General features: G+C 49.0%; 1 protein-coding gene across 5 annotated transcripts in view; it reads right to left on the bottom strand.

Moving 5' to 3' along the window:
* Nucleotides 1–695: 695 nt before the first annotated feature.
* Nucleotides 696–26,033, bottom strand: part of SPEN (spen family transcriptional repressor) — a 110,108-nt gene continuing 84,770 nt past the window's right edge. For all 5 annotated transcript variants that reach the window (XM_082274218.1, XM_082274220.1, XM_082274219.1 and 2 more), the window contains 6 exons: nucleotides 22,640–22,740; nucleotides 14,041–21,769; nucleotides 5,234–5,599; nucleotides 3,381–3,575; nucleotides 2,726–2,884; nucleotides 696–1,037 (listed from right to left, as the gene is read on the bottom strand). In XM_082274218.1, coding sequence (XP_082130344.1) covers nucleotides 906–1,037; nucleotides 2,726–2,884; nucleotides 3,381–3,575; nucleotides 5,234–5,599; nucleotides 14,041–21,769; nucleotides 22,640–22,740 — 8,682 coding nt within the window. In that variant the 3' untranslated portion in view covers nucleotides 696–905. The remainder of the gene's footprint in view (nucleotides 1,038–2,725; nucleotides 2,885–3,380; nucleotides 3,576–5,233; nucleotides 5,600–14,040; nucleotides 21,770–22,639; nucleotides 22,741–26,033) is intronic.

The raw sequence follows: 26,033 nt of genomic DNA, 5'->3' as shown, positions 1-26,033 counted from the left end.
ATTCCATAAATTAAGAGGCGTCTGCAAAACAAAACAAAAAAAAACCCAAAAAATAATAAAAAATAAAATAAAACAGAGGGGGAGGGGAGGGGGGGACATGATTAAAAAGTCTTCTGTCCATCCAAGTGTATAACACTCTTCCACGGATTGCAAGGAGCGGAGAAATGTCTTCATGGAAAGCACTTTACAAATGAGGGACGATACGTCGAGTATGAAAATAAGATTTTTTTTTGAAAACACATTTTTTGGCACAGATTAAAAAAAATGTTATGTCATGGGGGTCTGATTCTCTAGAGTCAGTATTATATATATTTATATATATAATATATATTATATATACTTATATACACACACCCATGGAGTCCTATAATATCCAAAGAAAGGAAAATAGATCTCCCTTTTGTGGTTTTTTTTTTTCTTTTTTCTTTTTTTTTTCCCCCCATGTAAACTGTACATCCCAAAATGTGAGGAATCCACGAGAAGCGAGGGGCCGCGGTCTCCGGTAGTCCGTCCGTTGGGGCCGCTCCTCGGTCATTAGTCCAGTATTCACAGGTTCCTGCTCACTAAGTCCACAGTTCGGACTTCCCCGTCGCAGCAAGTCGCTCAGAAATATGATACACGCAGAGGGGGAGGGGAATGCTGTACACAGGTCCGAGTCACTCATTTAGTGCAAAGGCAGATTCAGCTTCTTTTTAAAAAAAATAAAATAAAACACAAGGAGCACACCACCGATTCATAACCATCATGGAATATCCCACATTTGCTGGGTGCGGGATCCCACTCCCACCTCCCGCATCTGGCCGCCTGTACGCAATTTGTAAACATCCTGGGAAGCGGCAGAACCGGCTCCGTCCGGCGGGGATTGCGGGCGAGCGGCCCAGTGAGAGAGATTTGTGTAGCTTGTCTCAGGCCAGGGCGATGACGATCATTAGGTGAGGAGAAATGTTGGAGATGCTGGCTAGGAGGTCCGGGGCCAGGCGAGAAAGATGGCTCTCCGAGAATTCACAGGGCGGGAAAATCTGCAGGACGTACGCCGGCTGGAAGAGGCGGAGACAAGATGGAGTCAGAGCAAAGCAGAGGAGTCACAACTTCCTTATAGCACACAGAACATCAGATCAGTGCGGCATGCTCACTAATGTACAACACTCCCAGGTACTCCCATCTGACTCTATGGCCCCTTAAAGGGAGGAGGGGGGGGGGCTCTTATAATACCTGTGAACCCCAATTACCAGCATCCAGGAAAACCCCACCCCCCTCCCCCACTTCATCCTAAACTCAGGCCACCAACCCTTCCCCTAAGCATTAGCTCCAGCCTCCTGGCCACTCCCCCTTATCTTCAGCTCCAGCCTCCTGCCACTCCCCCCCCCAATCCTTAGCCCGAGTCACCTGGCCACTCCCCCCATCGTCAGCTCCAGCCTCCCGGCCACCCCCCCCCCCCATCGTCAGCTCCAGCCTCCCGGCCACCCCCCCCCCCCCCCCATCGTCAGCTCCAGCCTCCCGGCCACTCCCCCCCCCATCGTCAGCTCCAGCCTCCCGGCCACTCCTCCCATCGTCAGCTCCAGCCTCCCGGCCACTCCCCCCATCGTCAGCTCCAGCCTCCCGGCCACTCCCCCCCATCGTCAGCTCCAGCCTCCCGGCCACTCCCCCCCATCGTCAGCTCCAGCCTCCCGGCCACTCCCCCCCATCGTCAGCTCCAGCCTCCCGGCCACTCCCCCCATCGTCAGCTCCAGCCTCCCGGCCACTCCCCCCATCGTCAGCTCCAGCCTCCCGGCCACTCCCCCCATCGTCAGCTCCAGCCTCCCGGCCACTCCCCCCATCGTCAGCTCCAGCCTCCCGGCCACTCCCCCCATCGTCAGCTCCAGCCTCCCGGCCACTCCCCCCATCGTCAGCTCCAGCCTCCCGGCCACTCCCCCCATCGTCAGCTCCAGCCTCCCGGCCACTCCCCCCATCGTCAGCTCCAGCCTCCCGGCCACTCCCCCCATCGTCAGCTCCAGCCTCCCGGCCACTCCCCCCATCGTCAGCTCCAGCCTCCCCGGCCACTCCCCCCATCGTCAGCTCCAGCCTCCCGGCCACTCCCCCCATCGTCAGCTCCAGCCTCCCGGCCACTCCCCCCATCGTCAGCTCCAGCCTCCCGGCCACTCCCCCCATCGTCAGCTCCAGCCTCCCGGCCACTCCCCCCATCGTCAGCTCCAGCCTCCCGGCCACTCCCCCCATCGTCAGCTCCAGCCTCCCGGCCACTCCCCCCATCGTCAGCTCCAGCCTCCCGGCCATTCCCCCCATCGTCAGCTCAAGCCTCCCGGTCACTCCCCCCATCCTCAGCTCCAGCCTCCCGGCCACTCCCCCCATCCTCAGCTCAAGCCTGCCAGCCCCTCCCCCCATCCGCAGCTCAAGCCTGCCAGACACTCCCCCCATCCTCAGCTCAAGCCTCCCAGACACTCCCCCCCATCCTCAGCTCAAGCCTCCCGGCCACTCCCCCCCATCCTCAGCTCAAGCCTCCCGGCCACTCCCCCCATCGTCAGCTCCAGCCTCCCGGCCACTCCCCCCATCCTCAGCTCCAGCCTCCCGGCCACTCCCACCATCCTCAGCTCCAGCCTTCTTGCCACTCTGCCCAGCCTCCTGGCCCCTCCCACCCCACCCATTCTCAGCTCCAGCCTACTGGCCCCTCCCATCACATTCTCAAATCCAGCCTCCTGCCCACACATGAAAGGTCACACAGCTGACGAACCTGGTTGGATCCTGGGTTGGGCACGTTGATAATGCCCGCTGCCTGCTTTGCTTGTAGGTAGGTGATGAAGGCGGCTTTCAGAGACTCTGTCTGGTTCACCACGTCTTCTTGATCGCGGCCGCACGGAAGTGCGAGTAACAAGCAGTAGTCACTCTCCACCTGCAAATATACAAGTAAACGGTACGGTGACTATCACGTGATCACAGCGCTCGCTAGCTGCAGATTTTGTGCCACACATGGCCTGCATTTCCTATGTAAAATTGGTCTCTGCAGCGGCCATATTAGATTAGCACTTCCTCAGAAGTCTCGGGAGGTGCAGCGCTGTGTGTGAAGGGGATGGGGCAGAATGAAGTAGGCGGGGCCTGACTATACAAAGATAAACCTTGTGAACAATTCTGTTACTGTCTGAGGCTGAAGGTAAAATGCGGAGTTGCACATTTTCTGTAATGTGTTCTATTGAGTTAAATTGTTATTGCAGAGAACTATCATAGGGACGCGCCAGCTGGGAGCCGATAACCAATCACATTTGTATATGTTGTCGCCATTTTTCAGCTGCCAGAAATCATTTGAAAGAAAAAAATTCTTGAGAGGTTTTCAGGTCTCTCTGTGCCGCTGCAACAAAACAGCTCAAAGAAAGAAGTCGCAGCAAACTCACCATCATACGGCGAGCGACTCCCTCCAGCTGGGTGGCTTCCAGCCTCATTCGCTGAGCGATCCTCAGGGGAGGTCCTCCCTCGGGGGCTGGCAGAGACCGATGAGCCAAGACGTTATTCCCAGATACAAAGTGCAACTGGACAGCAGCTGTGTCATTCTTCAGAGCAAGGAGACCTTGCCATACGATCGGGTATTTCTGAAAGACAAGGCAGACATCGTCAGGGAAGAACAATGGAACCTTCTAGAAGTGAAAGAAATGACCATTTACGTTTTGGACTATGAATACTCTTATTTTATATATGCCCGACACAAACACAGATAACTACATATGCTGAATGATCACATAGAAGGTGCAAACACAACTGGAATCTGCAACAGCTTTGCTTACCTAACACAAAGGAATTAGAGGAGAAGGTACAAGAGGGAGGGGGGGCCGAGGGAAGGTACAAGAGGAAGGGGGGGCCGAGGGAAGGTACAAGAGGGAGGGGGGGGGGCCGAGGGAAGGTACAAGAGGGAGGGGGGGGGGCCGAGGGAAGGTACAAGAGGGAGGGGGGGGGCCGAGGGAAGATACAAGAGGGAGGGGGGGGGCCGAGGGAAGATACAAGAGGGAGGGGGGGGCCGAGGGAAGATACAAGAGGGAGGGGGGGCCGAGGGAAGATACAAGAGGGAGGGGGGGGCGAGGGAAGGTACAAGAGGGAGGGGGGCCGAGGGAAGGTACAAGAGGTAGGGGGGCCGAGGGAAGGTACAAGAGGGAGGGGGGCCGAGGGAAGGTACAAGAGGGAGGGGGGCCGAGGGAAGGTACAAGAGGGAGGGGGGCCGAGGGAAGGTACAAGAGGGAGGGGGGCCGAGGGAAGGTACAAGAGGGAGGGGGGCCGAGGGAAGGTACAAGAGGGAGGGGGCGGTGCGAAGGTACAAGAGGAAGGGGCGGAGGGAAAGTACAAGAGGAAGGGGCGGAGGGAAAGTACAAGAGGAAGGGGCGGAGGGAAAGTACAAGAGGAAGGGGCGGAGGGAAAGTACAAGAGGAAGTGGCGGAGGGAAAGTACAAGAGGAAGGGGCGGAGGGAAGGTACAAGAGGGAGGGGGCGGTGCGAAGGTACAAGAGGAAGGGGCGGAGGGAAAGTACAAGAGGAAGGGGCGGAGGGAAAGTACAAGAGGAAGTGGCGGAGGGAAAGTACAAGAGGAAGGGACGGAGGGAAAGTACAAGAGGAAGGGGCGGAGGGAAAGTACAAGAGGAAGGGGCGGAGGGAAGGGTATAAGAGGAAGGGGCGGAGGGAAGGGTATAAGAGGAAGGGGGCAGAGGGAAGGTTATAAGAGGAAGGGGGCAGAGGGAAGGTTATAAGAGGAAGGGGGCAGAGGGAAGGTTATAAGAGGAAGGGGCGGAGGGAAGGTTATAATAGGAAGGGGCGGAGGGAAGGTTATAAGAGGAAGGGGCGGAGGGAAGGTTATAAGAGGAAGGGGCGGAGGGAAGGTTATAAGAGGAAGGGGCGGAGGGAAGGTTATAAGAGGAAGGGGCGGAGGGAAGGGTATAAGAGGAAGGGGCGGAGGGAAGGGTATAAGAGGAAGGGGGCGGAGGGAAGGGTATAAGAAGAAGGGGGCCGAGGGAAGGGAATAACATGGGGCAGGGCAGGGGGGAAGGAAAGAAGAAGATGGGGGGAGGGGAGGTAAGAGGGGGCGGAGAGAAGGGAATAAGAAGATGGGGGGGAGAGGAGGTAGGGTATAATGATCATTTACCAAATAACTACAACATGCATTTGTAGCAATGTGACACAACAGTAAAAATCAATATTCAGTAAAGTGGCCATACTGCTGCCTGTCCTCCCCACTGTCTAGCCCGGCTGATAAAACCCATACTCACTGTCAGCAGCTGCACCATGTCCACCGATCTCTGAGAAGGCTCTTGCTTGGGGACTTCCGATCTGGAGAGGGTAGCTGCGGAGGAGGACATGAAGGGGGTCTGTTTCTGAGACTGGTGAGGGGAAGGTAGATCCTGCTTCAGGTTGATGGTAACGGGAGACGGGTAGGAGGTCTCCCTTGACGTGTCCACAGACGCCCTCTGGAGATGCTGGATGTGGGACTCGATTTGGCTTGGGTGTCTGCTAATAGCTGCATGGTGAGCCTGCTCACCAACCGATGACTGAGCTGCCTTGGGGTCCTGGCTGACTTGTGGAGTTTTGCTGCGTCCTGGGGTGTTTGAATGTGAATGCTCACCATCGGGGCCAACCTATGAAAACAAAATCAATAAAAAAATGAAGAACCTGAACTGAACGGTTTGCTCAGAATATGGTCCAAGACCGAGCCAGACATAAGAGGAGGATTTAGAAAAAGGCTTCTCTAGCAGTAAACCTCATTGGGCTCAAGAATACTCGGCAGTCACTACCTACCTTCATTCTAATGCTGAGAGTAAAATTTTCCATTACTGATGGATATTTGTAATCACATTATAGCAGCTCCATATTGAAAGTGGAACTAAACTCTCAAAAGAGAGTCAGTTCCACTTTAACAACCCCCCCCCCCCCCCCCAACAAGCAGAATTGCTGAAATATTTTTAGCCACGTTCCCTGTCTCCATTCCAGCCAAGTCCTGCAGACTCCTGGGATACTTGCATCACATCTCCTAGGAGGCTGCAGGATTGGCCCACAGCCTGGCTAGGGGCGGACCCAGCATATCATAAGACCTGGCTGCCTACACCTGGAAGAGGACCATGATGGCAGAGGAGGACCTGCAGCCCCACAACCCTGTTCCCCCCCCCCCCCCGAATGGACAGAAAGATAAACTGCATCTCTCCTTGTTAGAGGAGAAAAGTAAAACCGAAAAAAAAAAATATTGTCAGATCAGGGTTCCATCTAGGTCAGTGTTAGGGTCAGAGTCAGATGCACAGATCAGGGTTCCATCTAGGTCAGTGTTAGGGTCAGAGTCAGATGCACAGATCAGGGTCCCATCTAGGTCAGTGTTAGGGTCAGAGTCAGATGCACAGATCAGGGTTCCATCTAGGTCAGTGTTAGGGTCAGAGTCAGATGCAAAGATCAGGGTCCCATCTAGGTAAGTGTTAGGGTCAGAGTCAGATGCAAAGATCAAGGTTCGATCTAGGTCAGTGTTAGGGTCAGAGTCAGATGCACAGATCAGGGTTCCATCTAGGTCAGTGTTATGGTCAGAGTCAGATGCAAAGATCAGGGTTCCATCTAGGTCAGTGTTAGGGTCAGAGTCAGATGCACAGATCAGGGTCCCATCTAGGTCAGTGTTAGGGTCAGAGTCAGATGCACAGATCAGGGTCCCATCTAGGTAAGTGTTAGGGTCAGAGTCAGATGCACAGATCAGGGTTCCATCTAGGTCAGTGTTAGGGTCAGAGTCAGATGCAAAGATCAGGGTTCCATCTAGGTCAGTGTTAGGGTCAGAGTCAGATGCAAAGATCAGGGTCCCATCTAGGTAAGTGTTAGGGTCAGAGTCCAATGCACAGATCAGGGTTCCATCTAGGTCAGTGTTAGGGTCAGAGTCCAATGCACAGATCAGGGTTCCATCTAGGTCAGTGTTAGGGTCAGAGTCAGATGCAAAGATCAGGGTCCCATCTAGGTCAGTGTTAGGGTCAGAGTCAGATGCACAGATCAGGGTCCCATCTAGGTCAGTGTTATGGTCAGAGTCAGATGCAAAGTTCAGGGTTCCATCTAGGTCAGTGTTAGGGTCAGAGTCAGATGCACAGATCAGGGTCCCATCTAGGTCAGTGTTAGGGTCAGAGTCAGATGCACAGATCAGGGTCCCATCTAGGTCAGTGTTAGGGTCAGAGTCAGATGCACAGATCAGGGTTCCATCTAGGTAAGTGTTAGGGTCAGAGTCAGATGCAAAGATCAGGGTCCCATCTAGGTCAGTGTTAGGGTCAGAGTCAGATGCAAAGATCAGGGTCCCATCTAGGTCAGTGTTAGGGTCAGAGTCAGATGCACAGATCAGGGTTCCATCTAGGTCAGTGTTAGGGTCAGAGTCAGATGCAAAGATCAGGGTCCCATCTAGGTCAGTGTTAGGGTCAGAGTCAGATGCAAAGATCAGGGTTCCATCTAGGTCAGTGTTAGGGTCAGAGTCAGATGCAAAGATCAGGGTTCCATCTAGGTCAGTGTTAGGGTCAGAGTCCAATGCACAGATCAGGGTTCCATCTAGGTCAGTGTTAGGGTCAGAGTCAGATGCAAAGATCAGGGTCCCATCTAGGTCAGTGTTAGGGTCAGAGTCAGATGCAAAGATCAGGGTTCCATCTAGGTCAGTGTTAGGGTCAGAGTCCAATGCACAGATCAGGGTTCCATCTAGGTCAGTGTTAGGGTCAGAGTCAGATGCAAAGATCAGGGTCCCATCTAGGTCAGTGTTAGGGTCAGAGTCAGATGCACAGATCAGGGTCCCATCTAGGTCAGTGTTAGGGTCAGAGTCAGATGCAAAGATCAGGGTCCCATCTAGGTCAGTGTTAGGGTCAGAGTCAGATGCACAGATCAGGGTCCCATCTAGGTCAGTGTTAGGGTCAGAGTCAGATGCACAGATCAGGGTCCCATCTAGGTCAGTGTTAGGGTCAGAGTCAGATGCACAGATCAGGGTTCCATCTAGGTAAGTGTTAGGGTCAGAGTCAGATGCACAGATCAGGGTCCCATCTAGGTCAGTGTTAGGGTCAGAGTCAGATGCAAAGATCAGGGTCCCATCTAGGTCAGTGTTAGGGTCAGAGTCAGATGCACAGATCAGGGTCCCATCTAGGTCAGTGTTAGGGTCAGAGTCAGATGCAAAGATCAGGGTCCCATCTAGGTCAGTGTTAGGGTCAGAGTCAGATGCACAGATCAGGGTCCCATCTAGGTCAGTGTTAGGGTCAGAGTCAGATGCACAGATCAGGGTTCCATCTAGGTCAGTGTTAGGGTCAGAGTCAGATGCAAAGATCAGGGTTCCATCTATATGCTAAGTAGTTGCAATGATATGTATAGATTTACTAATAAGTTGCACTCAAGCGTTAGGATTTGTTTCACCCTCAGGCTCGGGTCACATATTGTCCATCTGCAATCTCCCTGTTTTTTTTGTTTTTTTTTTTAAAGTCTGGTGCAGTTTTGTTCACCAGTTCACTTGAAATTGCACCTAAACTGGACTTAAAAACAAACAGGACTCTTTTTAACCAACCTATTCTAACACTTCTCTCATATGGAAAATTCTGTGTTTTTTTGTTTTTTTTTTTTTTGCTAGAAAATTACCTAAAACCCCCCATATATATATTCATTTTTTTTTTAACAAGGGCCCTAGAGAATAATGGGATTTTTTGACTTACTGTAAAATCCATTTCTCTGGTGTTCATTGACGGTCACAGCTCCTGTCATTCTTGACCATTGGGTTATACTGCCCTCTACAGTAATAGGACACGAGGCAAAAAAAAAATTCTGGCTACACCCTTGGGCAGTCCCAGGGGGCATACGCCCGAGTAGAGTGCGCCTTGAGAGGGAAAGAAGGTACCTGACCCCTAATGGAATAGGCCTGAACCACTGTCTGTCTGATAATCTAAAAATGGTCGCAGAGGAATAAGACAGTCCTTTTCGAGGTCCATCCGTAACCACAAAGAGTCTGACTTCCTGAAAGACTCCGCAGCTGCCAGGTACACCCTAATCGCCCCGACCACATCCAGGCGTTCAGAATGGACACCCGCACAAAGCAGTCCAGCGCTTTAAGGTCCAGGATTGGACGCACCTTGCCTTCCTTCCTGGAACTGTAAACAGGTTTGAGTAAAAACCCTGAAGATGTTCCAATGTCGGAACCTGGACAATCCCCCCTTGAAGTAACAGGTCTTGTACCGCCCCAAACAGACCCTGTAAGCAGGCCGGGGACAAGCGCAAGTTGGAAGGAAAGAACCTTGCCGGGGGGTGGGGGTAAGAACGAAACTCGATCTTGTAGCCAGACTGAATGACTTTGTGAACCTACTTGTCTTGTACCAGGGAAATCCACAGGTCCGGAAACCAGCAAAAACGTCCCCCCCACCCCCGATACACGTGAAGGCGCACTTTCGTGCTGAAGGAGCCTTGTCTGTGGATCTGGAGAAGCCCGCTCTCGGCTTGCCAGACCAGGTTAATTTGGATCCTCCAGAGGAAGACCTGAAAGGCTTCGAGCCCTTGTCAGTCGACCCTGAGGTACGAAAAGACGTATGTGCCAAGGAGCGGGGCCCCATGTCTACGACGAGGGTCCTTGTCCTTAGTAGCTTTCACCTGTGAGACCTTTAATGATGTCATCCAGGGTAGCTCCAAACAGGTGATCTCCTTGAAAGGGAAGATCATTTAAGGCCTTTTTAGAAGTCTGGTCTGCAGACCAGCATTTGAGCCAAAAGACATGCCGAAGGACCACTGCCGAAACAGAGACCTGAGCCACTAGGTGAGCCGCATCCAAAGAGGCATCACAGATAAACTGCAGCCCCTGGACCAGCTGGTCCACCAGCTCAGCAAAGGCAGGGGGGAGCTGTTCTCCCTCCAGGTCACGGCGTTAAAGCTTCGCCCACTCCGTCAGAGTTTGCGACACCAGGGCAATGGTGAATACCGGCCTTAGTGGCGAACCAGCCAGAGTGTACAACATATTGCAGGGCACAGCCTCTACCTTCCTGTCAGCCGAATCCTTAAAGACTGGGGACTCTTTAACCAAAATTATGGTTGCCTTGTTCAATATGGAAACCGAAGGGTCCACCGCTAGTGGAACAGTCTACTTCTTAATAAGGGACTCCTCATAGGGGTATCGCCTAGCAAATCGCTTAGGGACCCCAAGGGGACACTTTGGTCGTCTCCACTCTTTAGCGACAATTCTGTCAAAATAGGTGGGGAAAAGAAACACCATTGCCGCTCTGGATGGCTTGTGAGAGCTAAAGGGAACATGTACCTCCGTCGCAGCTGCATCCTCCATTTTTAAAGGTCTCACACACAGACATTATCAGTGCGTCCACCAGCGCCTTTTCGTGCGTGGTTGCAGAGGTGGAGGAATCCTCCTATCAGAGGATTCCGGGCGCGTGGTCGCAGACCCAGCAGGATGAGCTATGGCCGCGGCGGCCTAATCAGATTCAGCATAGCGCCCTGCCTCCACCCTAGGAGGTGGACCAGACCACCCACACAGCCCCAGTATAGGTGTGGGGGGGGGGGGGTACATATAAGAGGGGTGCCTGACCGGCAGGAGGGGAACCCGGGGGTCCGACCATCCCATGGTGGGGCCCAGGTCCACAAGAATCAGGCGGGCACCGCTCCAGACAAAACCCCCCCCGCCATCGAAATGGGGGCGCTGTTGGCTAGGAGGAACACTGCAACTCAGGCCGAGACCCGGTTGTATGCGACCTCGTGAGGCCAACCCGCGTCCAATGGGGCTATGTCGCGGTCGACCTAGTGTGGAGCTGGGGTCTGCGCGTGCTCGCTGGACAGACTCGGGTGACCACTGGATCTAGATTATCCAGCCCGTTGCTGAGTCCGGCAGTTGACTGTAGATCACACTGGGAAAAAAAAAAAAACCAGGAGAAAAAAATCAACTAAAAAGAAAAAAATGTTGCCAGGATCAGAGATCCCAGCAAGGAACGAGGTCCTTACTCCTGGCTAGGCAGAAAAAAACTGAGTACCTATAGCAGAGAGAGGGAGTATACCCACTGGGACCGCCCATGGGCATAGCCAGACTTTTTTTCTGCCTAGTGTCCTACTCCTGAAGGGGGCAGTATAACCCAATGGTGATGGATCAAGAGCTTTGTCCATCAATTTATTGAAATTTGTTATGTATTTGCAAAGCGATTTTTCAAACAATTATTGTGGAATAAACATACTTTAATGAATCAAAAAAACAAAACAATATATACCCTCATTTTTTTTTTTTTTTTTGCACAATATAAATGACGATGTTACACCAAGTAAATGGATACCCAACATGCCACACTTTAAAATTGCACATGCCCGTGGAATGGTGCCAAACTACGGTACTTAGCAAATCTATGTAGGCGACGCTTTAAAAATTCCTACAGGTTGCCAGTTTAGAGTTACAGGGTTAGAGGTAGCGTTAGTATTGATCTCCCTCTGACGTTCGCATAAATACCTCATGTATGCCTTCACCACGAGCATGAGAAAGGGGGGGGGGGGGTTAAAAAATATATAATTATTGTATTACTTTATTTTTACACTGCCTCTTTAAAAAAATGAATCACTTTTATTGTTATTGCAAGAAATGTAAACATCCCTAGAGATAATATAGCAAGACCGGTCCTTTTTATGGAGAGATCTGAGGTCTATAAGACCCCACATTGTTCCTCTACAATGGCAAGCATAAAAAAAACCTGAAAAAAAAAAAAAAAAAAAACAATGATCGAATGCTTTAAAAAAAAAAAAAAACAATATATGGCCTTGTTTACATCAGACCACAACAGGAGGTTACATCATGAGGTCACTCCGGTCCTCCTAGACCAGTGGTTCTCAATTCCGGTCCTCGGGACCCACTAACAGGCCAGATTTTAAGTATTACCTTGGGGGATGCAGACTAGAATACTGCAATCACTGAGCAGCAAATGAGATCACCTGTGATGTAATTTAGTTATCTTGCAAACCTGGCCTGTTGGTGGGTCCCGAGGACCGGAATTGAGAACCACTGTCCTAGACAACAGATAAACCAGTTAACCCTGAGAACCACTGGAAAGCAGTAGGAGCGGGTGTTACCCCTCCCGCGGCTTCTAAGTGTGATCCAGCAGCTAATCAGCTGCTTGGACCCCTTTTAGTAGTTAGAAAATCACCAGCTGAAAAAAAAAAATACCGGAGTTATGGCATTTTGCTGCAGCCATAACCAAAGTATTCAACTTCTAACCGAGGACGTCATTTTACGATGGCCCGGTTAGGAAATGGTTAAAAACGGACCGTGGTTGGCCCACAGATATGTGAATTGGCTCCACAGAGAATGCTGGTTTGCATGTCCTGCAGAATGGATGTGGATCAAAGGGCATCCAAATTGCATATACAGGTCCCTCTCAAAAAATTAGCATATTGTGATAAAGTTGATTATTTTCTGTAATGTACTGATAAACATTAGACTTTCATATATTTTACATTCATTACACACAACTGAAGTAGTGCAAGCCTTTTATTGTTTTAATATTGATGATTTTGGCATACAGCTCATGAAAACCCAAAATTCCTATCTCAAAAAATTAGCATATCATGAAAAGGTTCTCTAAACAAGCTATTAACCTAATCATCTGAATCAACTAATTAACTCTAAACGCCTGCAAAAGATTCCTGAGGCTTTTAAAAACTCCCAGCCTGGTTCATTACTCAAAACCGCAATCATGGGTAAGACTGCCGACCTGACTGCTGTCCAGAAGGCCATCATTGACACCCTCAAGCAAGAGGGTAAGACACAGAAAGAAATTTCTGAACGAATGGGCTGTTCCCAGAGTGCTGTATCAAGGCACCTCAGTGGGAAGTCTGTGGGAAGGAAAAAGTGTGGCAGAAAACGCTGCACAACGAGAAGAGGTGACCGGACCCCGAGGAAGACTGGGGAGAGGGAAATGCCAAAATGCCTGAAGTCCAGTGTCAAGTACCCACAGTCAGTGATGGTCTGGGGTGCCATGCCAGCGGCTGGTGTTGGTCCACTGTGTTTTATCAAGGGCAGGGTCAATGCAGCTAGCTATCAGGAGATTTTGGAGCACTTCATGGAGATGAAGATTTCATTTTTCAGCACGACCTGGCACCTGCTCACAGTGCCAAAACCACTGGTAAATGGTTTACTGACCATGGTATTACTGTGCTCAATTGGCCTGCCAACTCTCCTGACCTGAACCCCATAGAGAATCTGTGGGATGTTGTGAAGAGAAAGTTGAGAGACGCAAGACCCAACACTCTGGTTGAGCTGAAGGCCGCTATCGAAGCATCCTGGGCCTCCATAACACCTCAGCAGTGCCACAGGCTGATCGCCTCCATGCCACGCCGCATTGAAGCAGTCATTTCTACAAAAGGATTCCCGACCAAGTATTGAGTGCATAACTGAACATAATTATTTGAAGGTTGACTTTTTTTGTATTAAAAACACTTTTCTTTTATTGGTCGGATGAAATATGCTAATTTTTTGAGATAGGAATTTTGGGTTTTCATGAGCTGTATGCCAAAATCATTAATATTAAAACAATAAAAGGCTTGCACTACTTCAGTTGTGTGTAATGAATCTAAAATATATGAAAGTCTAATGTTTATCAGTACATTACAGAAAATAATGAACTTTATCACAATATGCTAATTTTTTGAGGGACCTGTATGTGAACCGAGCCTCAGTGATGAAGGGGTTAGGCATACACCCGTGTGAGGGCTGTGTTTTGCCTGCACGGTGCCAGAGGTGTTCCATGCATTCCCCTGCAGGCAGTCCCATTCATGTCAATGGACACTGCTGCCAATTTGACAACCGTGGAGGTGTATGTGTGTCACACAGTTGGCATTCAGGGACATGCACCCACATAGATGTCCCGTTCATCTAAGGCCTCGTTCACATGGTGCATCCTACAGCATACACTCATGCAGGGACACGGTTTACCCGCACTGACAAAGGTGCTGTGCAGAGGGAAAATCATGAATTTACTGACAGAACGAGAAAACTTTGCTATAGGGGGGACTGCTGTGTGAACAGACTGCAGAACACAATTTAATGACAGAGGATACATCTGGACAATCAGCTTACCTGGGATGGTGTCATGCTCCGTGATTGCAATCCGATGGGCGATGCAGCAGAGAACTGAGGGTGTGAAAGCTGGGCAGCAGGGTGATAGGGGCGGATATCTGTGTACACTGGCCGATAATCGTGGTAAGAGCTCCCTGTCGGATGGATGAGGGGCACGCCATGCGGAACCACCACCGGCTGCGACAAGTTCAGTCCACTCAGCATCCTGGCATCGTTGTGCTGCGAATGAGGCAATTTCACATCAGGCTGCTTAGTCAGTTCTTTCACAGGCTGTGGCGTTTTACTGGCTGGAGGGGTTTTCACTGGGCCCTCAGGTGTTCGGGACTGCCTGGTCTCCTGGTGGTGTTCCCCCACAGCGGTGATATGAGAATGCATCATCATACGGACATCGCGTGGCATTATGACATCCTGGGGGACACTGTATGGATCGAGCCGCATTCCTGATCCGGGCATACGATATTCGGACTGCATCACAAGCACATCAGACTGAACGTGAGATGGACCCCGGCTGACAGGATGGTGGTAGTGAATGTCCTCATCCGCACCGTGTTGGGAAGACAACGTGGGCAGTACCATCTCTCGGATAGGTGCTGGCTGGGGGGTGTTGGATCGTTGAGGTCGAACATCCATCTGAGGCTGCATAGCTGCTCGGGGAGAGTGAAGTGCTTCTGGTCGCATGCCGTACTGCATTGCTGGTAATGGCGGGGTGTTAATCCTGACATCCCCCTGTGGCAGGTGGCCAAGTGACACAGACTGAGTTACACTATGCGGGGGCATAATAACAGTTTGTTCTGGGTGCATGCTGGGTAAGTAAGGTGGCACTGGTAGTCCAGGACCCAACATCACAGATGGGTTGCTAGTTAAGGCAGGAGAAGCTGTAACACTCGGGTGACAGGACCTGGAAAAGGGAGATGAGGCGTGCCCGGTGGTACAGGGTGAATGAGGCTCTTGTTTGATGTTGAGATGTGGTAGTGCTCTGTCACCCGATGTACTGGATCCAGAGCTCACATGATTGGCTTCTGGCTGCATCTTTCCTGACAGCGAAGAGTGGTGAGGGCTCATATTGGTAGACTGAAGGCCTTTAGACTCTTTCATATCCGAGAGTTTCTTTCCAGAAGAAACCATCTGACCCGAAAGTATCTGTCCGTGGATTAGCACTGGTGCGGAATTCAGCACTTTACCTGCAGCAGGCTGCGAGGAAGCATTGGGAACAGTGATGTGACTTGATTCAGGCTTCTCCAAACAAGAACGTTCTGGTTTGATTGTAGAGATAACAGGGGATGCGTTGTAGGGTTGGTAGCTTGTTGGTGTCTGCGGTCCTTTTGGCAAAATCTGAGATGGCTGAAGCGGTTCCTGTTTTATCTGTGTCTTCGACACAGACTGTTGAATCTCAATGTCCACAGCGCTGGCAGGAGGGATCTGGCTGATTTTTGCACTTATGCGTTGAGGGCCCTCGGTCTTCTGGCCAGAGTAACTAAGGAGCATTACCCCCTGGGAGGTGTTCACCCTCAGGCCAGGACTAGGTCCCGTTTCTGCAGGCCGATCTTCTATAACAGTCATGGTCTGCTTCAAGCAGGCACGGTTGTCATTGGTATTCTGTCTCTGCTTGCTCTTTTGAGATGGGATACACGGTGGAGCTGGCTGATGCGGTTTTGCCAATGTGATTCTTGGTAAATCATCATGTTCATAGGTGGGTGGCATTCTGCTAATGACTGAGGTAGCCTTGGGGGTCACAATGGTGGCCTTCTCCTGAAATACAGGGGCCTCAGCTGCTGGTGGTACAACCGTGTTGGTCAGGGGAACTGCAGATTTTTCTTCTGAAACTGGCTTGATTGTTTCAACTTGAAGATGAGTAGGTTCTTCAACATGTGAAACAGACACGGGTTCGGAGATGGCGGCTGTGACAATACTAGGAGTATTAACAGGTGAAGATACATATTTGGGCTCCATTAAGATCTTTCTTAAGGTGCTTGAACTGGTATCAACGTCGGAGGCCTTGGTGTCCGGGGGTAAAGCAGGAGGTGGGGTAGAAATGGTTGTGTTTTCGTCATGCCTTACCATCCAGTCAGGTAAGATGGCAGGTGCTGAATGTGGGAGAGAGGCAGGCAATGAAAGCGCAGTCTTCCCTGAGGTCGCTGGAATAGCTGGAGGGGTGGTAACGCTGGGTGGAGTAACTGGAGCATTTTCAGTACTTGAGCGAAGTTTGAAACTGCCCTGACTGACATCATCGATAATAAGCTGCTGGGGTGAATCGCAAACATTGGCAGGCTCGGGCCTGTCTTCATCTTTAGACTCTTCATCCCCATCCTTGGAGACAGCATCAGATGATGAATTCAAGCTTGTGTCAAGATTCTGCTTCTCAGGGCTAGGTGCCACCGGTGTTTCCGCAGACGGTTCCTTTTGTCCTTCATCAGAGATCTTCTCCTCTGCTCTGGGTGATTTGCCTTGAATACTTTCATGCACAAATGCGTTGGTGTCTACAGTCTCATTCTTTTTGCTAGTTCTTCGTTTTTTCTTAGAAGCTGCCCGACCCCGAGGTCTCTTCGGAATCGACTCCGCTTCTGGCAAACGCTCCGGCTCTTTAACTTTACTCGAAGACTCGCGTTCTGGTTCTTTGTCTACTATAGGTTCTGCCTGAGATGAGGAAACGGGAGCAGCAGGCAGGACACCTTCAGAGCTAGGGGTACTGTTATCTTGTAAAAGGAGACTGACTGCCTGATTGGTCTCGCGCCCCAAGTCCTCCGGCTGTGGAGCAGCTGGAACAGTGGCAGGCTCAGGTGTTCCCTCAGCTTCTCCTTCTGGTGGATATGGTGGAGCTGGAGGAAAACTTTCAGCATCTGTAGAAATGTCACAAATGATGGAGCCAATGGCTGCTGCCAGTTCTGTCTCGCTGGCCTGGTGTGCAGGTTTATCACTCTCCTCTTCAGGGCGAGATTCTGCCGCGTCTCCTCCCTGAGAATCTTTATAGGGTGGAACAGTGGCAGTTTCAGTGATTTTTTCAATATTTTCCACAGCCTGTTCGAGTTCTATCTGTCGGGCCAGCTGGGCCTCTTCGGGTGAAATTTTGGGTTCTTTTGCAGGTTCCATTTCAGATTCTTTTTCAGGCGTTTCTGGAAAAGTAGTTCCTTCTGGCTTTATAAAAGGTGGTGATAAGTTCTCTTCCTTTTGAGGGCTTTTGATTTTGACGGGTGATATCACCACTGGCTCACCGTCTTCCTGTGGTCTCAACGCACCCTTTACCTCATCAGCGTTAAGGCGAATTTCCACATTTCTCAAACGTGGAAGGGTTTTCGCATTTTTAGGCCTTCCAACTTTTGACTTTTGAGGTTTTTCTATTGATATTTTCTTCTCTGTCGCATCAGTAGTAGGATTCTCTACGGGGATTTTATCCATCTCTATATCTTTTAAGTCATTTTTAACTTCAGAAATCTCTTTGGCCAGTTTTGGCTTACACTCCTCTTCAGTGGCAGCTCCGGTGGTTTCAGGGCATTCTTCATTTAATTCCCCTGAGCACTCCACTGATAGTGGTATAGGGTCCCCTTTAGCCTTTTTACCCTGATGGTTGCTAGAGACAGGAGAATGGCTCTGTGAGGATTTCTGAGAGCGAGGAGATCGCCAGCCTTCAGTTGGTTTTGCATTCTCTACCACCTCCTTGCTTTCAGTATCTTCTGTATCTGGTTTTAATACCTCAGCTTTAATAGGCGACACATTCCCACCAACTGGCCTGCGGACTTTAGGTGGTCGCCCCCTCCTTGGTGTGCTGGGCACAGCAACTGGAGTCTCCTGAACATCTTTTTCTGGTCTCTTCCGAGTGGATCGAGGCGCATCAGAAGATTCTTTTGCAGAAGGTCCATCATTATCACCTGTGGTAGCATAGACAGATCTGACGTTTCTGCGTGTTCGGGAGACAGGCAGACTTAGCTCTGAGACTTCAAGTTCTGGAACAGCGCTTGGAGACTTAGCTGAACTCCTTGAGCTCCTGTCATGTTCAACTTTAGTTTCCAAATTCTTTGGGGGCTCAACACGAGGGGATGCAGAACGATTGCGTTTCTCACGGTCAATCCTGACGCTTTTTCTGGTTGCTGGTTTATCTGCGGTGCTAGATCTTTTGCCTTTAGAGGATTTTTTGTTCTTCGCTGTGATGGGAGCCTCTGCTTCCAAATCATTTTCAGATATAAGTGGCTCTGCTTCCTCTGGAACGGTTTCATTTTTTTCACATGTATCGGTCTCTGTTCCTGTAAACACCGGGGTGCTTTCTTCAAAGGCCTCAGCTTCATCAACCTTGTCATCAGCCTTGGAAGGGGAGGTTGTTGGTGTCACTGGTTTTATCTCTGTGACGGGATCAGTACCAACTTCTGAAAATGAAGCACCAGGGGTTGGTGGTTTTGTATCCACTAATGTAATCTGTTCCCCAGTTGGTAGCTCCTCAGGAACTGGAGGGACAGCCGGAGTCTCACTCGTCTCATCAACAGCTTGAACAGTTTCCACTGGGGTTGGTGGATGAATAGCAATAGGAGGGGTAACTGGGGCAACAACCTTCGGAGAAGACGTTTCTTCAGCAACTGTCTCACAAGGCTCAGCTGGCTTATCTTCTATTGCTGGAACAGTAGGTGGTGATGGCATTTTCTCTGCAACTATTTTCTCAGGAGGAGGTGCTGCTACAGGTTCTGGCTGAGGAAGTGGTGCTGGTATTGGCACAATAGACACGGGAGACTTATTCTCTCGTTCTTTGCTTTCAGGGACAGTCTCAGGCGTCCTTGGTTGATTTTCCTTTTCTTCTGGCTTTTCTGGCTCTTTGGGTCTTTGCTCTTTTTCCTTCTCTTTCTGCTGCATCCTCGTCAGTTCAATGAATCGACTGTGAAATAGTACGACTGGTTCCTGCACAAGCTCCGAAGTGCTGCTGATGCCATCGGAAGATAGCTGCCTCCCATAAGGACGTAGGATGCCCAGGTCAGTATCCTCATCTTTCCTCTCTAGGTGTTGCAAACGTTTGGAGTCTTGTTCGAAGATAGAACTATGAAGAAACCGAGAAGCAAACAGCTCCTGTTTTTCCTGTTCCTCTTCCTTGTGGTCATCTTTTTTATCATCTGATTTTCCATCAGAATCTGTCTTGATCTTTTTCTTCTTCATATACCAGGATGGTATGGGCCTTGGTGCAGAATCTACTTTCTCTCTCTCTTTACTGTTGCGTAAACTGGCAAGCTTGGAGTCCCATTCCAAAAAAGACCAATTCTCTTCACGGGAAGAGGAAAGCGATTTGGCTCTTTCAAGCAAAGCTTTTGTGTCAGGAGTAATGGTCTTATCTAAGAAGCGGTGTCTTTCTAGAGAGCCAGACATCCTCTCCTCCTTTTCCCGTTTATCATCTCCATCCCGCAGTAAAAAAGAAAATCTTGAGCCATCAAGTAAAGAGGACACTTTAGGTGAAGCAGATTTATGATCACTATCTTCATCGGAGTCTGAGGGAACCTCTCCGGGTTCGAGGTCCTTGGAACGTTTACGGATACCTTCTCTTTTTACAATGTTACTAGGAAAGCTAATGTCCATTCTGTTGCTCTCCTGTTTTATTTGGCTATCCCATCTGCCATACTCCTCTTCAGGGCTCACAGCGGTAAATTTAGCTTTGGCAAAGTCGCTCATGTGCTCTTTCCTGATTGAGTCGCTGGGTATCAATTTATAAGTTTCATCTTTAAGACCCAAGCTGGGGAACATGTTCTTTTCATCCATCTTTTCATCTTTGAATTCTTTGATTGGCAGTAACCTCGGAGAGCCTAAGGTAAAGTCATCCTCATTAAACATAAAGGGACGAACGCTTGGAGAACAAATAGTTCTTTCTGATTCATCGCTTATCTGTCGTGAGCTTCTGTAATGTCTTTCGGGTTTGGTGATTTCGAAGTCCAAGTGGTCAGTTTTTTTTTTTTTACTTGGTGGAGAATCGTCTGTGACATCCTGTGGTGGTTTCCCGACTTCATGCACGAGGCTGCGCCTTTCATACTCTTCAGCTTCTTTGCTGGGACTGCCAAACTTTTCAGACTTCAGGATCTCCAGCTCCATCTGCTGCTTCAACTTGCGGTTTTGTTCCATCTGTTTGCGGTAGCTCTGTGTGTAGTCTATATCGATTGCAAGCTTTTCTTCAGTCTCTGACCTCTCCAAACCCATGCCTTCTCTCAAGAGATTGCAGTAGGCTTTTCTATCATCTTTCGAGGCATCTTTGTCCAGATCATCCCCCATTTGCACATGTCTCTGAAGATTCTTCATGAAGTTCATCTTTTTAATGGAGGCATCAGGGGAGTCAAACTGTTCATCTACTGGTTCTCCTAAGCGCAGCTGAAGGTCGGAGTTAGAGCGAACAGAAAGGCTGTGGTCTTGGCTGTCTTTAGGGCTACTGATATTGAAAAGTCTTTTTCTACCTTCCCTTTTTAAAAGTTCTTTTCTTGAGCTTTTCCTATCAAAGTCCCCTTCCCGAAGCACAGGGAAGTCTCTTGAAGATGCAGGATCTAGTTGTTTCCTTGAGCTCAGCCGAAGGTCATCCTCGTCTGCGTTGTTTCGGCGAGCGTCAAGTTTTTGACGCTCACACTTTAAATTTGCATCTGCAAACCTCCTTTTCCGAGCTTCTAGCTTGTCCAAGTCAGCAGCAGACGCGCCTTCAGTAGGCGTTTCCGGCTTTAAGTGCTTCTTTAGTTTTTGTTTGCTTTCTTTATCAACAACTTCAACATGGCTGGAGAGCAGTTTGTCTTTTGGCACTTTACTTCTTGATTCGGCTTTCATTTGCTCAAATTTGGACTGCTCAAGACGTATCATCTGGGTCTTCGGATCCAAAGGCGGCGACTTCATAGATTCGCTATCTGCCTTTGTCTTGGTGGCTTTTTCTAAACCGGAGGGATCAAAAACTTTTCCTTCCTTTTCAGTCACACGAGTGAGGACCACACAAGGCATTAGATCCAACCGGTTTTTTGATGCAGAGTCCTTATCATTCTTCTCTCTGGCCAACAGCTTGCTGCTCCCTTTTTGTTTCTCCAGGCTTGGCTCCTTTTCATTATCTTGATCGGTTTCTGAAGATTGTGAACTCGTTGAATGGTTCTTAGACTTTCGCTTGGCTCGGTCTGCTTTATCTTTTTCGATTAGTTTATCAGTCCTCTCTTTCCGTAACAGACGCTTCTCTTTATCGGTTCTTTCAGAATCAAAAGCGTGCTCCTTGTCGAGTTTATCGCTTTTGATGTAGCGCTCAGCCCGGGCTTTGTCAAGTTTATCAAATCTGGAAGGAGAAACCGAACTGCAGCTACCACTGCGATCGGAGGACCGGCTATAGATCCTTCGCTCCGGGTCACTTGTAATCCGCTCAGATTGTGATGGGGATCCCGCAGGACTTTGAGGTCTTCTTGAGCGCGCTGGGCTTTGGCTTCGCTCTACCTGCCTCCGTTCGCCATCCCTCTCGCGGTCCGTCTCAAACCGCTCCCGTTCTCGCTCTCTTTCCCTCTGTCGGTAACTATATTCCCGTATATCCTGTTCATATGGATCCCTGTAGTCTCTATACTCTCTTGAGTCCTCATAGTAACGCTGTTCATAGTAATCTCCTTGGTAGGTCTCCCAGTCTTGGTAGAATTCTCTGCTGCGGGCAGGGTATTCTCGTCTTGACTCCTCTGTGTATGTGCCTGTTGTACGGACAGTGTCATAATAAGTCCTCTCTGTAGTAGTAAATTCATGGAAGGATCCCCTTCGAGTATCATCGCTTCTGAAAAATAAAACAGGAGGATGGTTTAACTACAAATATTTCATTCAAGGCAAATACAATTTCTGTGTAGGACTTGTTCAGTAAAATTAGCCACTAGGGCAAGATTTGCTTATAGAGCTTACCCTCTTTTGCCGAAAAGACGGCTACAGCGTGGGCTTCCAATGCCGGGAGGGCGTCCATGGGCGGCACGCTCTGTGATCGTCAAGTCCTTCGGACTCGACCGATTACAGATGGGGGGTAAAGGGCCAATCACAGCAGCCGTTTACAACACGATCAACTGTCAGGCAATGACAGCTTATCACAAGACGTAAACACAAGCCAGTTATCGGCTTTTCTCTTCTCACTCTGACAGCGTGAGGAAAGAAGAAGAAAGACGATAACTGGCTTCTGTTGAAGGGATATCGGTCCCACCAGTATCGCCCACCAGTGTTGCCCATCAGCAGACATCAGTGCAGCAGAAAAATTTCCTGTTTGCAAAATTTAACAAAATATGAAATTTTTTTTTGTTAGCAAAAAATAAAACCCCCCCAGTGGTAACTTAATACGACCAAAACAAAGCTCTATTTGTGTGGGAAAAAAATGATAATTTTGTTTGAATGACAATTGCGCGGTCATGAAACGCTGTACCCAAAGTGCGATAGCGCTGAAAGCTGGCCTGGGCAGGAGGGGGTAAAAGTGCCCAGGAGGCAGGTGGTTAAACCTTTGTTGGGAACTGACACATGCTGAACCTCAAACCTAACCACAAGGGAGTCATCACTATATAATCAGATACCCTTTATTACATTAGCACAACACTTATTAGAATATCCTGCAAATACTACACAATATTAAATGCAAAGAAATATACAAATAAAATCAGCAACCACGCACCTTCTTTCTGATATTATTTCATAGATATCCCGTATATCCTGTCCCGTTGATTCCATTGAGCCATAGAAAGCCAACTGACTTTCCTGGTTAGCAAAATCCACCTGATGTATAAATGACAAAAAAAATAAAGTACATCATTATTGGGTGAACTTACATCAAAATGCCATTTTTAAATCTCAGAGTGACAAACATGAAACAAAAGCAGAGGCTTGTGGATTGGAAGGAACTGTGAAACAATCACCAGAAAACTCCCTTTGCTGCAAATAACTTAATCAGGTTCTGCAACACTCATTTAATAACCTCAGTGGCAAGGTCTGCTTATTCAAGGTGCCATCCCCCTGAAACACTGCAAAAAGTACCCATGGAGGGGGAATAGATATACACTCACCTTTCCCTAACTTCCTTAGTGCAAGGGGTGATGCCCCCCTCCTGCCGACAAGATCCCTGGGAATGCCGAATAACCCAAATCTCACCCTCCTGCCAACAACATCCCTGGGAAAGCTGAGTAACCCGAGTTTCACCCTCCTGCAGACAAGATCTCTGGGAAGGCTGAATCTCACCCCCCTGCAGACAAGATCCCTAGGAATGCTGAGTAGCCCAAATCTCCCCCTCCTGCCGACAAGATCCCTGGGAATGCCGAGTAGCCCAAATCTCACCCTCCTGCCGACAAGATCCCTGGGAATGCCGAGTAGCCCAAATCTCCCCCTCCTGCCGACAAGATCCCTGGGAATGCCGAGTAGCCCAAATCTCACCCTCCTGCCGACAAGATCCCTGGGAATGCCGAGTAGCCCAAATCTCACCCTCCTGCCGACAAGATCCCTGGGAATGCAGAGTAGCCCAAATCTCACCCTCCTGCCGACAAGATCCCTGGGAATGCAGAGTAGCCCAAATCTCACCCTCCTGACGACCACATCCCTGGGAAAGCTGAGTAACCTGAATCTCACCCTCCTGCAGACAAAATCCCTGGGAATGCTGATTAGGCTGAATCTCACCCTCCTGCAGACAAGATCCCTGGGAATGTCAAGTAACCCAAATCTCACCCTCCTGATGACAAGATCCCTGGGAAAGCTGAGTAACCTGGGTTTCACCCTCCTGCCGACAAGATAACTGGGAATGCTGATTAGCCTAAATTTCACCCTCCTGCCGACAAGATCCATGGGAATGCAGAGTAGCCCAAATCTCACCCTCCTGTAGACAAGATCCCAGGGAATGCTGAGTAGCCCAAATCTCACCCTCCTGACGACAAGATCCCAGGGAATGCTGAGTAGCCCAAATCTCACCCTCCTGACGACAAGATCCCAGGGAATGCTGAGTAGCCCAAATCTCGTGAGAACACTCTGGCTTGATTTCTCGTGAGATCTTAGCTATTCCCCCATTCTTCTAAATCTGTCCAGAAGCAGGATGACTTCACCCTCGCCTACGCGCAGTGGGGGGAGTCAAGAAAAGGTAAGTATATCCATTCCCCCCCCCCACAGGTGCTTTTATGCAGTTCAGAGATGGGGAGAGGAGCAAAATTAAATAAGCTGACCTGGTCACTGGGGGGTGGACAGTCCACTTTAGGCAGAACTGGCCTACTTGCATTCCCTTAACTCTATGGTAGCATTAAATAAAAGCAAGTTCTCTATAATTATATTGCAGAGGACCTCAAGGTTTTGTCATTCTCTTCATTTCCTCCCTTTAGATTGTAAGCTCAATGAGCTGGGCCCTCCTACTCCTCCTGTATTGAGCTGTATTGTAATTGTACTGTCCCCCTTTATATTGTAAAGCGCCGCCTAAACTGTTGGCGCTATAAAAATCCTGTATATAATAATAAACCTAAAATCTTATCCTGTTTGCATGGAACAGCAAAACATACGATAAGCTCTGCAAAACCTGGCATCACGTGACCAAATCAAAATGGCCGTCCTTTGTACTCTGACGCACCTGCTGTCATTTCATAAGATATCGACCCCCCAAGACAACACAGGAAAAAGGAGAGAGCTGTAGGGAAAGTGAAAATGGTATAGGCAGGGCACTACAGAGTCCTGGGAATGATGGATAAAGGAGGAGTGTATAAGCCTGTCCGACATGTGGGGGGCATTGAATATTTCTGTATGGAATGGAAATGGTTTAGGGTCTCTGTGACTGCCAATGTAAAGCCTCAGAAATCTTATGCTACACAATGAAATGAAATGTATATTGCTGAATCTGCAAATCAACAATATTGCAGGTTACTCACTGTCATAGAAAGCTGCCCACTGCACCATGCAACTCTCTCTGATGCATTCAGTTAAGCCCAAGTAGGGGGCGAAAGGCATTAGCAAGAGGAGTTGGGTGAAGTATCTGGAGCAGTGCTGGAACAATAAAGTTGTTTTTATGCCCAACAGAACTGCGGTGAGCAGCTTTCTATTCCGACACGTGGACTGGCTTAGGAGGAGCGGATCCCAGAGATGTGAGCACCTGCAGCTTAGTGGGGACAGCGATGGACCTTTTAGTGGCTCTGGGGACACTGAGTAATGTTACAGGTTACCTTGCTGCAGAGGTTTTACTGCTTACCAGTAACAAGAGAAGACTACCAGAAAACACCGAGAAGTTCAGACACACGAGGCTAACACTCTGCTACAGGGAGGCAATACAAGCAAAGACAAGGGTAGCTGTGGATTGTGTGCAGACCAAATAAAATCGACAACAATGGAATAAAATCAAGAAGTTCGTTACAACAATCAATAAAATTACACAAGCAGAAAATAGTGCAGATTGGATAAAAATGATTCAAGAAACTCCGGATCCAAACTCAGCGCCTTTCGAACATTTGTCTTCTTCAGGAGTACATGGGTATAGAATCTATGGACATGAACACATGTTATAGACATAATTCCAATTAAAAAACTGCAAGTGTAACCTAATAAACAAAATTAGAGGGTTTAATCATACCAAAGTGCTGCAACCCCCAACGCTTGTTCTTAAAAATACACCAACAGATCGTATAACGCTGGAACCAGGAACATTCACTTTCTAGACCTGACACATACTATGTGCCAAATACCCACTGGGTATTGGATGTGTTTTATAGCAGAAAGTAAAAAATATATCTTTTTTTTATTTTTCAAAATTTTTGGTCTTTAATTTATAGCGCAAAAAATGAAAAACCCAGTGGTGATCAAATACCACCAAAATAAAGCTCTATTTGTAGAAAAAAGATGACTCAAATTTTTATGTGTGTACAGTGTTGCATGACCATGCAGTTAAAGTTACAATGTCTGGTTGAAAAAAGACAAGTCCATCTAGTTCAACAGTTGGACGCAGTGCCAAAAAGCAAAAAATGGCCTGATCATGAAGGGGGGTAAATCTCCCGGAAGTCAAGTGGTTAGGTTACACCTGTTTTTAATTGGAATTATGTCATTACCATATTCAT

This window comes from Pelophylax lessonae (genome assembly GCF_965119305.1).
Source record: "Pelophylax lessonae genome assembly, chromosome: 12".
NCBI classification, from domain to species: Eukaryota; Metazoa; Chordata; class Amphibia; order Anura; family Ranidae; genus Pelophylax; species Pelophylax lessonae.
The sequence above is the reverse complement of the archived record's forward strand: the minus strand, read 5'-3'. Positions and strand labels throughout refer to the sequence as shown.